At 40.4% G+C, this 12,927-nt stretch overlaps 1 protein-coding gene across 1 annotated transcript in view; it reads right to left on the bottom strand.

The window, feature by feature from the left end:
• Positions 1–623: 623 nt before the first annotated feature.
• Positions 624–12,927, bottom strand: part of Fam98b (family with sequence similarity 98 member B) — a 28,805-nt gene continuing 16,501 nt past the window's right edge. Inside the window, exons 7-8 of the mRNA XM_040746020.1 lie at positions 3,754–3,921; positions 624–1,560 (exon numbers count right to left, since the gene is read on the bottom strand). Of these exons, the coding sequence (XP_040601954.1) occupies positions 1,162–1,560; positions 3,754–3,921 (567 nt within the window). The 3' untranslated portion in view covers positions 624–1,161. The remainder of the gene's footprint in view (positions 1,561–3,753; positions 3,922–12,927) is intronic.

Genomic DNA, 12,927 nt, shown 5'->3' with positions numbered 1-12,927 from the left:
GAACTAAAGCAAGGGTACTTAGTAGAAACAGGTTATTTTTCACAGCATCAAGGAAAATCAGTATGTATCTTTGTTCCTTTAGAGTAATTTCGGTCTCAATTCTTTTCTTTTATTGTTTGAGAATTTCACACAAGCATATAGTATGTTTTGATTAAATCCACCCCTACACCCCTAAATTCCTCCACACACAAACCACAGACTTTCCTTTCTCAACTTCATGCGCTTGTTTTGTTTTCTTTAACTGAGGCCACTTAGTCCTGTGTCCACATGCATGCTTAGGACATGTACCAGAGCATGGGCAACCTCTCATGTCTGTCCCACATCCCTGAAGAAAACTGCCAACAGCTTCTCAGCTAGGGGAGTGGGACTTCAGGACCACCTCCCCACTCCATGCAGGGATTTTGTCTGGCTTCATCTTGCATATATAAGTCTTGTGAATGCTGTCACAACTGCTATAAATTTATATGTGTAACTATCCGTGTCCAGAAAACATTATTTCATTGTAGTTACCCACAACAACCACTGGGTCTTCCGATCATTAACTTAGCATTCAGCCATTCACACAGGAGTCATATCCAACTAAAAAATAAGCCATGTATACATAGTGAAATAAAGACTTCAGCTTTAGTTAACAGAAATTTAATAAAAACCTAACTGCAGGAATTTCATCCTATTAAAAAATGACAACTGCCTACTAAGCACAAATATTAGACACTTTCTCTGTTTTGTAAAATAGAATCAACAATATAGGGCAGGTCCACAGGAATACAAATAAAACAAAGGTCTAGATTCCTTTCTATTTCAGGTGAGGGTCATTTGTGTTTCAACCCTAAACAAAATACCAGTTTACAGTCTAAATTCAATCATGACAATAAAATACATTCCATTTTCCAAGTTGCTGGTAATAAATATTTACATTTTTAAAAATAGTTTTGGGTGGTTTTTTTTTTCTTTTTAAAAAGACACAGCATGCTGGAGTACACAGAATATGGAAAACATCATGTTGCAGGGTCACCTGGTGGTATAAAACGGTCTTCTGTATTCAAGAGTGCCACCCTCAGAGACACTACCATGATCTACCTCAGGGTGATGTTCAAGTATGCTCCTCGGAACACTATCACTACATTGTACTAGTAAGCAGTGCTCTAACATGTGCAGTCTTCAGTATCTTCTATACCCACCTCCTCCTCCTCCTCCTCCTCCATATGGATCTCCATAACCTCTTCCACCATAGCCCCCTCGCCCACCATAGCCCCCCCGCCCACCATAATCTCCTCTCCCACCATAATCTCCCCTGCCCTGGAAACCTCCTCTACCACCTCCACCTCCTCCACCTCCTCCCCACCCTCCTCCCCCTCCTCCACCCCCTCCCCATCCTCCTCCACCACCCCATCCTCCTCTTCCACCCCCACCGCCTCCTCGACCACCACCTCCACCTCCACCACCCCAACCACCCCTCCCTCCGCCTTCTTGTCTCTTCTGCCAAGGGGGCATTTCAGGGGGTGGGGGTTCAATCTCGTTCGGCCGTCCTCCCCTGTCAGGCACCCTGCCCATAAGCACCTGTGTAAAAAGAGTTTTCGTTAAGTTTCTGTTTTTCAAAGTTAAAATTTACATAAAGGTTTCAGATAATATTAAAGTTATTATTTCTAAATAAAGAAGCCAAATTCATAAAAGGGTTGAATGCAATATGAATTAAGACTGAGAATATAAATGTGATGTTTGACAAATTCCTCAGAGTACAATATTTTTAAACAAATTAAAGCAGTATTCCCTACAGTTAAAGTCTTGTTAATTTTCTCTCAATTAAATTTGTTTAGCAAAATTTATGACGAGCATGGTATCCGTCACATTAAGAACTATTTTAGCAAAATGTTTTTAAGACACAAACTATATAACCTACATTAGTCAACTTCAGATCCACTTATTAATACAACTCTGACTTCCCACAAGGGTTGATTTGGCACTGGGTTATCCATAACTCTGCACTCCTCAGATATATTTAGTTCATCAGTGTATAAAGATTATATAACATGCAGCACCCTTTGAATGTAACAACAATTCCCAAGTCATGTTTTTAGTAGTTTCCTTGCAGAGGGAGACATTCCATCCTGCAGGGAGCTCATTCACACAGGAAGAAAACAACCCGAAGTCCCTAAAACTGACCAGATTCACTAGGTCCCTCCTTCCCTGAAGTGTGCAAACAGAAGAGTGCTGAGCATCTCTCGCAGGAGCTAAGCTGCAAAGAAGCCGGGCTGCCCTGAAGAAGCAGAGACAGGCAGCACTGCATGAGGAAATGAAGACCAGCCCAGGTGTTGGGAGGAAGCTCAAACTGTGCCACCTGCTGAGCTGCCTGCAGACTGTGCAGTGTGCTCCAGATTCCCAGCTTTTGTGAATTGTCACCATGCTAGGGTTGGCTTTGCTGATATAGCTGTCTGAGGCATTTCTGCTCACCCATATTCCTGTGAGTAGCCCCTCCCCCATATTCCTGTGAGTAACCCCTCATCCATATTCCTGTGAGTAACTCCAATAAAACTCACTGGTTGGAAGTTGGGGGTATTCCTACTCTGTATCTGTCTAGACTCCAAATCTGGGTAGAGTCGCCACAGACAAATTTTGTCTCATAACAAGTGACACAGAGAAGGATTCTCCTGAACTTAAGATCAGTGATGTACTTACTATAATATTACAGCATAGACAATCTAACTCTAAATCCAAGACGTGACCGCTTCACAATTCAAATCTTTTGAGCACCAACATAATGGCACAGTGAAAAATTCTACAAATGACATCCTGGTTTGCACAGTAGAAGCACAGGCACACAAAAAATATGGCACAGAATTGCCCTCAAACTGTGTGTATAAGGTACACATAAAACAAATTCTGTGTTTTAACACTGGTCTCATCCCAAGATCATAATGTGGCTATTCTAAATAAATAAAAAAGTAGATAATATATAGCATTTAAATCAATTTTTAATTACAATTTAGATCTTTATTAAATGTCGTTTAAAAACACAAGCATTTCAGAGATGCTGCCCCAAAACAGCCCATAAACTCTCCCTCAACTAATCAAACTATAAAGTAAAAACTCAGAAAAGACTGTCTTAAAACACCCATGCTGAGGGACAGCAAGGAGGAGGGACAGCATGAGGGCTTGGCAGAGCACTTACCTAGCATGCAGGAGGGGCGAGGGAGGGGAACCAATGCCACTGGCAAGGGATCCTATCTCAAATCAACTGCTGCACCACTGCTATGGATACTTTTGTTCTCTAGTCATCATAAAACTGCCTGTGGATGCTCTACTAGATACAGAAACCTTCCTACTCAAGCTGATGGCGACATTCTGGATTTGTCTGCAGAGCTCTGCCATTACACAGGCAAAATCACAGACATCTTGAACTTCATGAACACCACTGTCATATGAGCTGAACAATGCTATAGAGGTTTTAATTTAATAAATAAGTAGTGGCAAAAATTCCTACAGATTCCTACTAATTAAATGGGTAGAGCAAATACTTGGTGAATCTACTGTGAATCTACTTCTCAATTCCTCTAGTTCAGGAAGCTTTGATTAACTTCATGACTACAAAAATGGAAAGGTGCGTACAAGTGATAAATAAATGTAGAGGATATAAGCCCCTCTACCACTCTTTTCTCATCCATGGACATACATGAAAAAATGGACTAAAATCTATAAAAATAGCAAACCAGAAAGTTGTTAATTATTCTCCATGAAGCTGAAAGAAAAACTGACCTTATTAATGGCACATGCTGTCTTCTCCCGGTTGATGCCACTGCTTGTCCTGATGATCTTAGACAGATCCTCACGGGCAGCCAGTAGATGTGCCAACGTGACTGTTGTCTTGGGCGACAAGGCATACCGCTTGGGCTGGTAAATTCTTGCTATATTATCTGTTTTTGCCTAAATGATAATGGAGGGGAGGGGATTAGCAGAAGCAAATCTGAATGAAAAGCAGTAGTGATCATAATCTTTAGAAGAAGACAATTCATAATAAACAAGTAAGGAAACAGAGAAGAGAGGAAGCATCCCAAAACACAATGCAATGTATGTAGTCAAATAAATAGGAAGAAATAATACAATAAGTAAAACAAAACAATACTATTATATAACACAATACAAAACAGGCAATAAATCTTGCAGAAACAAAAGCTGAACTTGAAGAAATGGTGAGGACCATCAAATGTCTTGATGGGTATACTGGCTGTTGTCACTTTCCTTCAGTTTAACTTACACATGTAGAGCAACTGGAGTCCTATTGGGAATGGTTTTAAGCAAGACAAGAAAATAAACAAATAAAAATCTAATGTTAACTAGAACCTAAATATGGAAGAATGACTTAAAGTATTTTTAAAGAAGAGTCCTAACATATGCTTAAATGAAATATGAATTCACCTTTTTTTTTTCTTTTGAGACAGTTTCTCTATGTAGCCCTGGATATCCTGGAACTCTGCTTTGTAGACCAGGCTGGCCTTGAATTCACAGAGATCCACCTGCCTCAGCCTCCCGAGTGCCAGAAATAAAGGCGTGACGACCACACCCAGCTGAATTTATCATTTTAAAGCTAACATTTACATTTATTAAATGTGCTAAAATGCTTTCAACTTAGCAGGTATTTAATCCTCAAACCACCCTTCCATAATTGTTCATTTTATCACCCCCATCTGCAGATTTCTTAAGTTACAGATATAAGAGGGATGGACGGGAGGATGAAGGGAGGGAGGGAGGGAGGGAGGGAGGGAGGGAGGGAGGGAGGGAGGGAGGGAGGGAAGGGAGGGAGGGAGGGAAGGGAGGGAGGGAGGGGAGGGAGGGAAGGGAGGGAGGGAGAGAACTTAAGTCCCTAAAACACAGTGAGAAATCCCAGTTGTAGCACTGCACCCTGAACACAACACTCAGGACATCAACTAACTGCCATGCCTATCTGTTTAACTGAAACTTGGAACAAAAAAGATTGATGAAACAAGACAGAAAATGAATATTTAGAGTCTCGTAAATAAGTGAATGTAAAAATAATCCAAGAAGCAACACAGATTAATGAGCAAAAGAAAAGATTATTTCCCATGGGGTGGCATGAGCTGGTGGACACTCAGAACATCAGTGATGACATCAGCAGTGAGGCACACATTCACCAAAAGACATCCCATAGAGCAGAGTTGTTTCCATACATTATACATCAAAGGGTTTAAACTAGAATCATGAGAAAACTGGGAAATATTCTTAAAGTAATACATGAACTTTCTTAACAAAAAAGATCAATTAAAAGGAAACCAGGAAGGCACAGGAAATAGCATCCAGACACAAATAGAAAACAGGAAATTCAAATGACTAATAGGCCTATGAAAAAGTTTAATTTTCCTGATAAGAAGAAACAAGTAAGTTAACCTTTTTATCTATCAAATTATCAAGTTAGAAATAAAGTTGGTGATAGATATCTCTAGTATGAAGATAAAGTGAGACATGACAGTATTTACCCCTGTACAGAAGCTTCAAGTATTAAAACTAATAACATTTCACGTAACAAATACCATTTTAGGAATCTACCATAATAAATTGAAATTTACAGTAAATTATGAAAGTTATAAAAATTATATATAAAATTGATGTTAAATAATATAGGGAAAGGTATAAAATTAGAGTTAAGCAAATTGTGGCATCATAAGGTAAATTTAGTATAATCTTCAAAAGACACTGGAGAGAGCACCTTGCACCTAGGCCCAGCTCCTGAGGGTACAGAAAGCACTGTGCGTCCAGGGCTCTAGCTCCCATAGGTACAGGCCGCCTGCTCCAGTGGATCCAGAGAGTACCTGAGAAAGATGCTCCAGAGGGACCCAGGAGCACCATGAGACCAAGTTCCCATCTCCTGCAGTCTCAGAGACCCATGCAGGGTCTGAGCTTTGGATCTAGGGGTCTAAGGTCAGTACTATTGTGAGGTTTTAACTTCTGATTACCATAGGACTGAAAACCAATACTTCTGTGGTTCCAGAGCTTACTCCAGCCCTGTACTATAGCCACAGGCCCCAGACAGTACACAGACTTCAGTGTGTCTGAAATTTGCTATCCTGCCCCTAGCGGGCTCGTAGACTCCAAGGGCAGACCAAAGGTTTGACTCCATGTGGTTGTCTCCAGATCTAGTGTGCAATGTCTTGGTCTTGTGGTGCACAGCCAAGATGGAAATCATGTCAGAGCTTCCATTTGACAATCAACACCAAGTTTCACCAGTCCCCAAAGATGAACTCAGAGACATCCCTCTAGGATACCAGCTCTTAACATGTGGAGCTCAACCCTTTGGGGATTGAATGATCCTTTCACAGGGGTCACATATCAGATATTCTGCATATCAAATATTTACATTACAATTCATAAAAGTAGCAAAATTACAGCTATAAAATAACAACAAAGAGCCAGGCCGACTCACCCCCAGAGGACCAAGCAACCAGGAGCATGCTGAGAGTGCAGGTCTACTCTGGTCCCCACTCAGGGCAGAGGAGAGGGAGTGCCTCATACACACCTGCACCCACCATAAGAGCCACCAGAGTTTTGGACCTGCTTGCATTCACCAGAAGAGAACCTTGGACCCGTACCTACCAGGAAAGGAAGAGATCCCCCCCACTCACTGGAACAGAGGATGGGAAGACGACAATATAAGAACACATTCAACAACAGACAAACCAATATGACACCTCTAGAGTCTAGGTACTCTACACCAGCAAGACTGGAACATCCCAACACAGAGGAAGCAGAAGAGAGCACCTTAAAAACAACTTCATGAAGCTGATACAGACCCTAGAAGAACAAATGAGAAAATCCTTTAAAGAAATACAAGAAAACACAAATCAAAAATTGCAAGAAAAAATTCAAACAGTGCAAGGTTTGAGAGCTGAAATAGAGACAATAAAAAAAAACCACAGTCTGAAGGAATGCTGCAATTACAAAAGGTGAGTAAACGATTAAACGATCAGGAACTACAGATGCAAGCATAACCAACAGAATACAAGAGTTGGAAGAGAGAAACTCAGGCATTGAAGATTCACTAGGAGAAATAGATTCACCGACAAAGAAAATCCCTAACACAAAATATCCAGGAAACATGGGACACCGTGAAAAGGTCAAATCTAAGAATAATTGGGATAGAAGAAGGGGAAGAAACCCAACTCAAAGGTGCAGAAAACATATTCAACAAAATCATAGAAGAAAACTTTCCCAACCTAAAGAAAGACATGCCAATGAAAGTACAAGAAGTCTACAGAACACCAAATAGAGTAGACTACAAAAACAAGTCCCCTCGTCACATAATAATCAAAACCCCAAACATACAGAAGAAAGAATATTAAGAGCAGCAAAGGAAAAAGGCCAAGTAACATATAAAGGCAAACCTATCAGAATCACACCTGACTTCTCCATGGAAACTCTGAAAGCCAGAAGGTCCTGGATATATGTTCTGCAAACACTAAGAGACCACGGATGCCAGCCCAGACTACTATACCCAGCAAAGCTTTCAATCACTATAATTGGAGAAAACAAGATATTCCACAACAAAACCAGATTTAAACAATACATATCCACTAATCCAGCCCTATAGAAAGTATTGGAAGGAAAATTTCAATCTAAGGAAGGTAACTACACTCACAAAAACATAGGCAATAGATAATCCCACTTTACCAAAAGTCAAAAGAAAAAGTGGGATAAATCCATAAACAGTAACACCAACAACAACAAATCAAAAACAATTAACACTCAATGGTCCTTAATCTCCCTCAATATTAATGATCTTAATTTGCCTATAAAAAAACACAGGCTCTAGAACAAAAAAAGTAAACTCACCCTGGAGGAGTAGACAGGAAATAATCAAATTGAGGGTTGAAATCAATAAAGTCAAAACAAAGAACACAATATAAAAATCAATGTAACAAAGAGTTGGTTCTTCCAGAAAATCAACAAGATAGACAAACCTTTATCCAAACTGACCAAAAGGCAGAGAGAGAACTTGCAAATTAACAAAATCAGGAATGAAAACGGACATAATAACAAACACTGAGGAAATCCAGAGAATCATCAGGTCATACTTTGAAAACCTATACTCCACAAGATTCAAAAACTTAAAGGAAATGGGCAACTTTCTAGATAGATATCACTTACCAAAATTACATCAAGAACAGATAAGCAATTTAAACAGGCCTATAACCCCCTAATGAAACAGAAACAGTCATCAAAAGTCTCACAACCAAAAAATGTCCAGGCCCAGATGGCTTCAGTGCAGAAATTCAAAGAGCTAATTCCAATACTCCTCAAAGTGTTCCACACAATAGAAGCAGGAGGTGCGTTGTCAAACTCTTTTTACTAGGCTACAATTACCTTGGTACCCAAGCCACACAAAGACACAACTAAGAAAGAGAACTACAGACCAACATCCCTCAGGTACATTGATGGAAAAATACTCAATAAAATACTGGCAAATCAAATCCAAGAAACATCAGAAAAATCATCCACCATGACCATGTAAGGCTTCATACCAGGGATGCAGGGATGATTCAACATGTGAAAATCTATCAGTGTAATTCACCATATAAACAAACACCACATGATCATCTCACTTGATGCTGAAAAAGCCTTTGACAAAATCCAACACCCCTTCATGATAAAGGTCCTGGAGATCAGGGATAACAGGAACATACCTGAACATAATAAAAGCAATATACAGTAAACCAACAGCCAACGTCAAACTAAATGGAAAGAAACTAATTGCAATTCCTCTAAAATCAAGAACAAGACAAGGCTGCCCACTCTCTCTATACCTCTTTAATATTGTACTTGATGTTCTAGCTAGAGCAGTAAGACAACAAATGGAGATCAAGGAGATACAAATTAGAAAGGGAGAAGTCAAACTTTCACTATTTGCAGATGATATTGTAAGTGACCCGAAAAATTCTACATGGGAACTCCTACAGCTGATAAACACCTTCAGCAAAGAGGCAAGATACAAGATTAACTCAAAAAACCAGTAGCCCTACTATATACAGATGATAAATGGGCTGAGAAAGAAATCAGAGAAACATCACCCTTTACAATAGCCACAAACAATATAAAATATCTTGGGGTAACGCTAACCAAACAAGTGAAAGACCTGTATAGCAAGAACTTTGAGTCTTTAAAGAAAGAAATTAAAGAAGATACCAGAAAATGGAAAGATCGCCCAAGCTCTTGGATAGTTAAGATCAACATAGTAAAAATGGCAATCTTGCCAAAAGCAATCTACAGACTCAATGCAATCCTCATGAAAATCCTACCACAATTCTTCACAGACCTTGAAATAACAATTCTCAACTTTATATGGAAAAACAAAAGGCCTAGGGTAGCCAAAACAACCCTGTTCAACAAAGGAACATCAGAGGCATCGCTGCCCCTGACTTCAAGCTCTACTATAGAGCTATAGTAATGAAAACAGTTTGGTATTGGCACAAAAACAGACAGGTAGACAAATGGAATCGAACTGAAAACCCTGATATTAACCCACACCCCTACAAACACTTGATTTTTGACAAAGAAGCTAAAATTATACAACAGAAAAAAGAAAGCATCTTCAACAAATGGTGTTGGCATAACTGGATACTGGCATGTATAAGACTGTAGATAGATCCATGTCTATCACCATGCACAAAACTTGAGTCCAAATGGATCAAAGACCTCAACATAAACCCAGCCACACTGAACCTCTTAGAAGAGAAAGTGGGAGGTACCCTTGACAGAATTGGTACAGGAGACCGCTTCGTGAACATAACACCAGTAGCACAGACAATGAGACTGACAATTAATAAATGGGACCTCCTGAAACTGAGAAGCTTCTGTAAGGCAAAGGACACAGTCAGCAAGACAAAAAGGCAGCCCACAGAATGAGAAAAGATATTCACTAACCCCACATCTGACAGAGGGCTGATCTCCAAAATTTACAAAGAACTCAAGAAGCAAGTCTCCAAAACACCAAAGGATCCAATTAAAAAGTGGGCTGCAGAACTAAATAGAGAATTCTCAATAGAGAAGTCGAAAATGGCTGAGAGACACTTGAGAAAGTGCTCAACATCCTTAGCTATTAGGGAAATGCAAATCAAAACCACTATACCATCTCACTCCTGTCAGAATGACTAAAATCAAAAACACCAATGACAGTTCATGCTGGAGAGGATGTGGAGAATGGGGAACACTCCTCCACTCCTGGTGGGAGTGCCAACTCATATAGCCACTTTGGAAATCAGTATGGAGATTCCTCAGGAAAATGGGAATCAGTCTACCACAAGATCCAGCAATTCCACTCAGGCATATACCTAAAAGATGTGCATCCATACAACAAGGGCATCTGTCCCACTATGTTCATAGCAGCATTATTTGTAATAGTCAGAACTTGGAAGCAGCCTAGATGCCCCTCAACTGAAGAATGGATAGAGAAAATGTGGTACATTTACACAATGGAGTACTACTCAGTGGAAAAAAAAAAACAATGGAATCTTGAAATTTGCAGGAAAATGAATGGCACTAGAAGAAACCATCCTGAATGGGGTAACCCAGACACAAAAAGACAAACATGGTATGTACTCACTCATATATGAATTTTAGACATGAAACAGGGGCATGCCAGCCTACAATCCCAGCACCAGAGAATCTGGGAAACAGGGAGGACCCTAAGAGAGATATGCATGGTACCCCAGAGAAGGGGGATGGGACAGGATCTCCTGAGTGGACTGGGAGCATTGTGGGAGGGGACAGGGAGCTGGGGTAAAGTGAAGGGGAAAAGAGAGGGGGAGAGGAGGACATGGGGGAGCAGGAAAGTTGAGTCAGGGATAGAATAGAGGAGGGCAGGATGAGAGATATCATAATAGAGGGAGTCATTATAGGTTTGAGGAGAAAATCTGGCACTAACGAGATTTCCAGAGATCTACATGGATAACACCAACTGGCAATCTAACCAATAGTGGAGAGGCTGCCTTACATGCCCTTCCCCGATAATGGGACTGATGACTACCTTGTATGCCATCCTAGAGTCTCCATCCAGTGGCTGATGGAAGCAGAGGCAGACACCCACACCTAAACACTGAACTAAACTCCTGGAACCCAGTTGCAGAAAGGGAGGAGCAATGAGCAAAGGGGTCATGACCAGGTGGGTGAAACCTACAGAAACAGCTGACCTGAACAAGGGAGAGCTCATGGACCCCAGACTGATGAGGCCAGCATGGGACTGATCCAGAACCCATGAACATGGGTATCAGTGAGGAGGTCTCCGCAATCTTTGGGGCCTCAGGTACTAGATCATTATTTATCTCTGGCATCCAAGTGGACTTTGGGAGCCCATTCCACCTGGAGGGATGCTCTCTCAGCCTGGACACATGGGGGAGGGCCTAGGCCCTGCCCCAGATGATATGACAGACTTTGGAGATGCCCCATGAAGGGTCTCTCCTTCCCTGGAGAGTCGAGTGGGGATTGGATGGGGGGCTGAGGAAGCTGGTGGGGGGCGGGGAAGGAGGGGAGGGAGAGGGAGCTGGGATTGTAAAGCAAGCCTTTTTTAAATTTAAATAAATAAAAAAATTTAAAATTAAAAAAAGCAAAATAGCAACAAAAATAATTTTATGGTTGGGGTCATCACAACATGAGTAACTGTATTAAAGGGTTGCAACACTAGGAAGGTTGAAAACCACTGCTCTAGGAAGAATATAACACATTTAACTGGACTGGAGGAAGAGGAAGTCAAAAGTTAAAGACAAGCCCACTCCAACAGATGAACAAAATACAACATAATACAACATAGAAACACAAATACTATGACACAGCCACCATCCGTGACCCATCCCCATCGGACCAACACACCTATGAGGCAATCCAAAGCTATAGAGATAGATAGCTGAGTATCTGAGAAATAATTCAAAGACTTTGCAAAGAATTAATGGTCATATAAAGGTTCAAAGAAACAGATGCACAAATTAAGGAATTCCACCCATGACCTCAATGAGACAGTCTCTAAAATGAATGACAGTCAATAAAATTAGAGGCAGGTGTCCAAATTATGAAGGAAAAATTCATCAAGGAGACTGAAATATTGAAAAAGAAACAGATATATACTTGGTATGGTTTATCAAATAAAAGTCACATCTGAAAGTATCATTAATAGACAAGAGCACAGTAGCACACGGTCAGGGACAGAGGACAAAGCTGAGACAAAAACATAGACATACAAAGAGGAAAATATTAAGGAACATGAATGAAATTTCCCAAGGGTCTGGTGTAGAAGTTCAGAGTTAAAATGAAATGGAATAGACACTATTTATTGAAGATATAGCACAAAACTTCCCAAACTTAGAGAAATAGTATTCAAACACAAAAAGTATATAGAACTCCAGATATGACCAGAGATGAAACTCCTCACTACATGTCACAGTCAGAATGTCAAATACAACATAGAAAAATAACCCCCAAAGCACAGGAACACATCAACTCACACACAAAGGCAGAAATACCAGGATTACTCCAGACTTTTCATCAGCAACCATAAAAGCCAGAAGACCTTGGGATGAAATATTTCAAGCTCTGAAAGTAAACAACTGTGAACCAGGAATGCTATTCCCAGAAAAGCCATCTTCCAAAACTAGTGGGAAAAAAATACGGATATTTCATATAAATCAAGGCAATTCACAACAAACACCAGCACTGTAGAAAATTCTTATTAGAGTACTTTATCGGAAGGAAGGAGAGAGGCAGGCAGGCAGGCAGAGCACATGAGCAGTTCAGATAAACAAACCAGAGCTGGGGAAGAAACAACCACATCCAACACAGCAACTAAGCAAACCCTCAAAACTAACACAGGAAAAGGAAAAGAAGTATCAGTAATTCAGCAAAACAGAACATCACTAAGAATATGTATAAGAAATA

The sequence above is a fragment of the Mesocricetus auratus genome, unplaced genomic scaffold (genome assembly GCF_017639785.1).
Source record: "Mesocricetus auratus isolate SY011 unplaced genomic scaffold, BCM_Maur_2.0 Super-Scaffold_100004, whole genome shotgun sequence".
Taxonomy (NCBI): domain Eukaryota; kingdom Metazoa; phylum Chordata; class Mammalia; order Rodentia; family Cricetidae; genus Mesocricetus; species Mesocricetus auratus.
The sequence above is the reverse complement of the archived record's forward strand: the minus strand, read 5'-3'. Positions and strand labels throughout refer to the sequence as shown.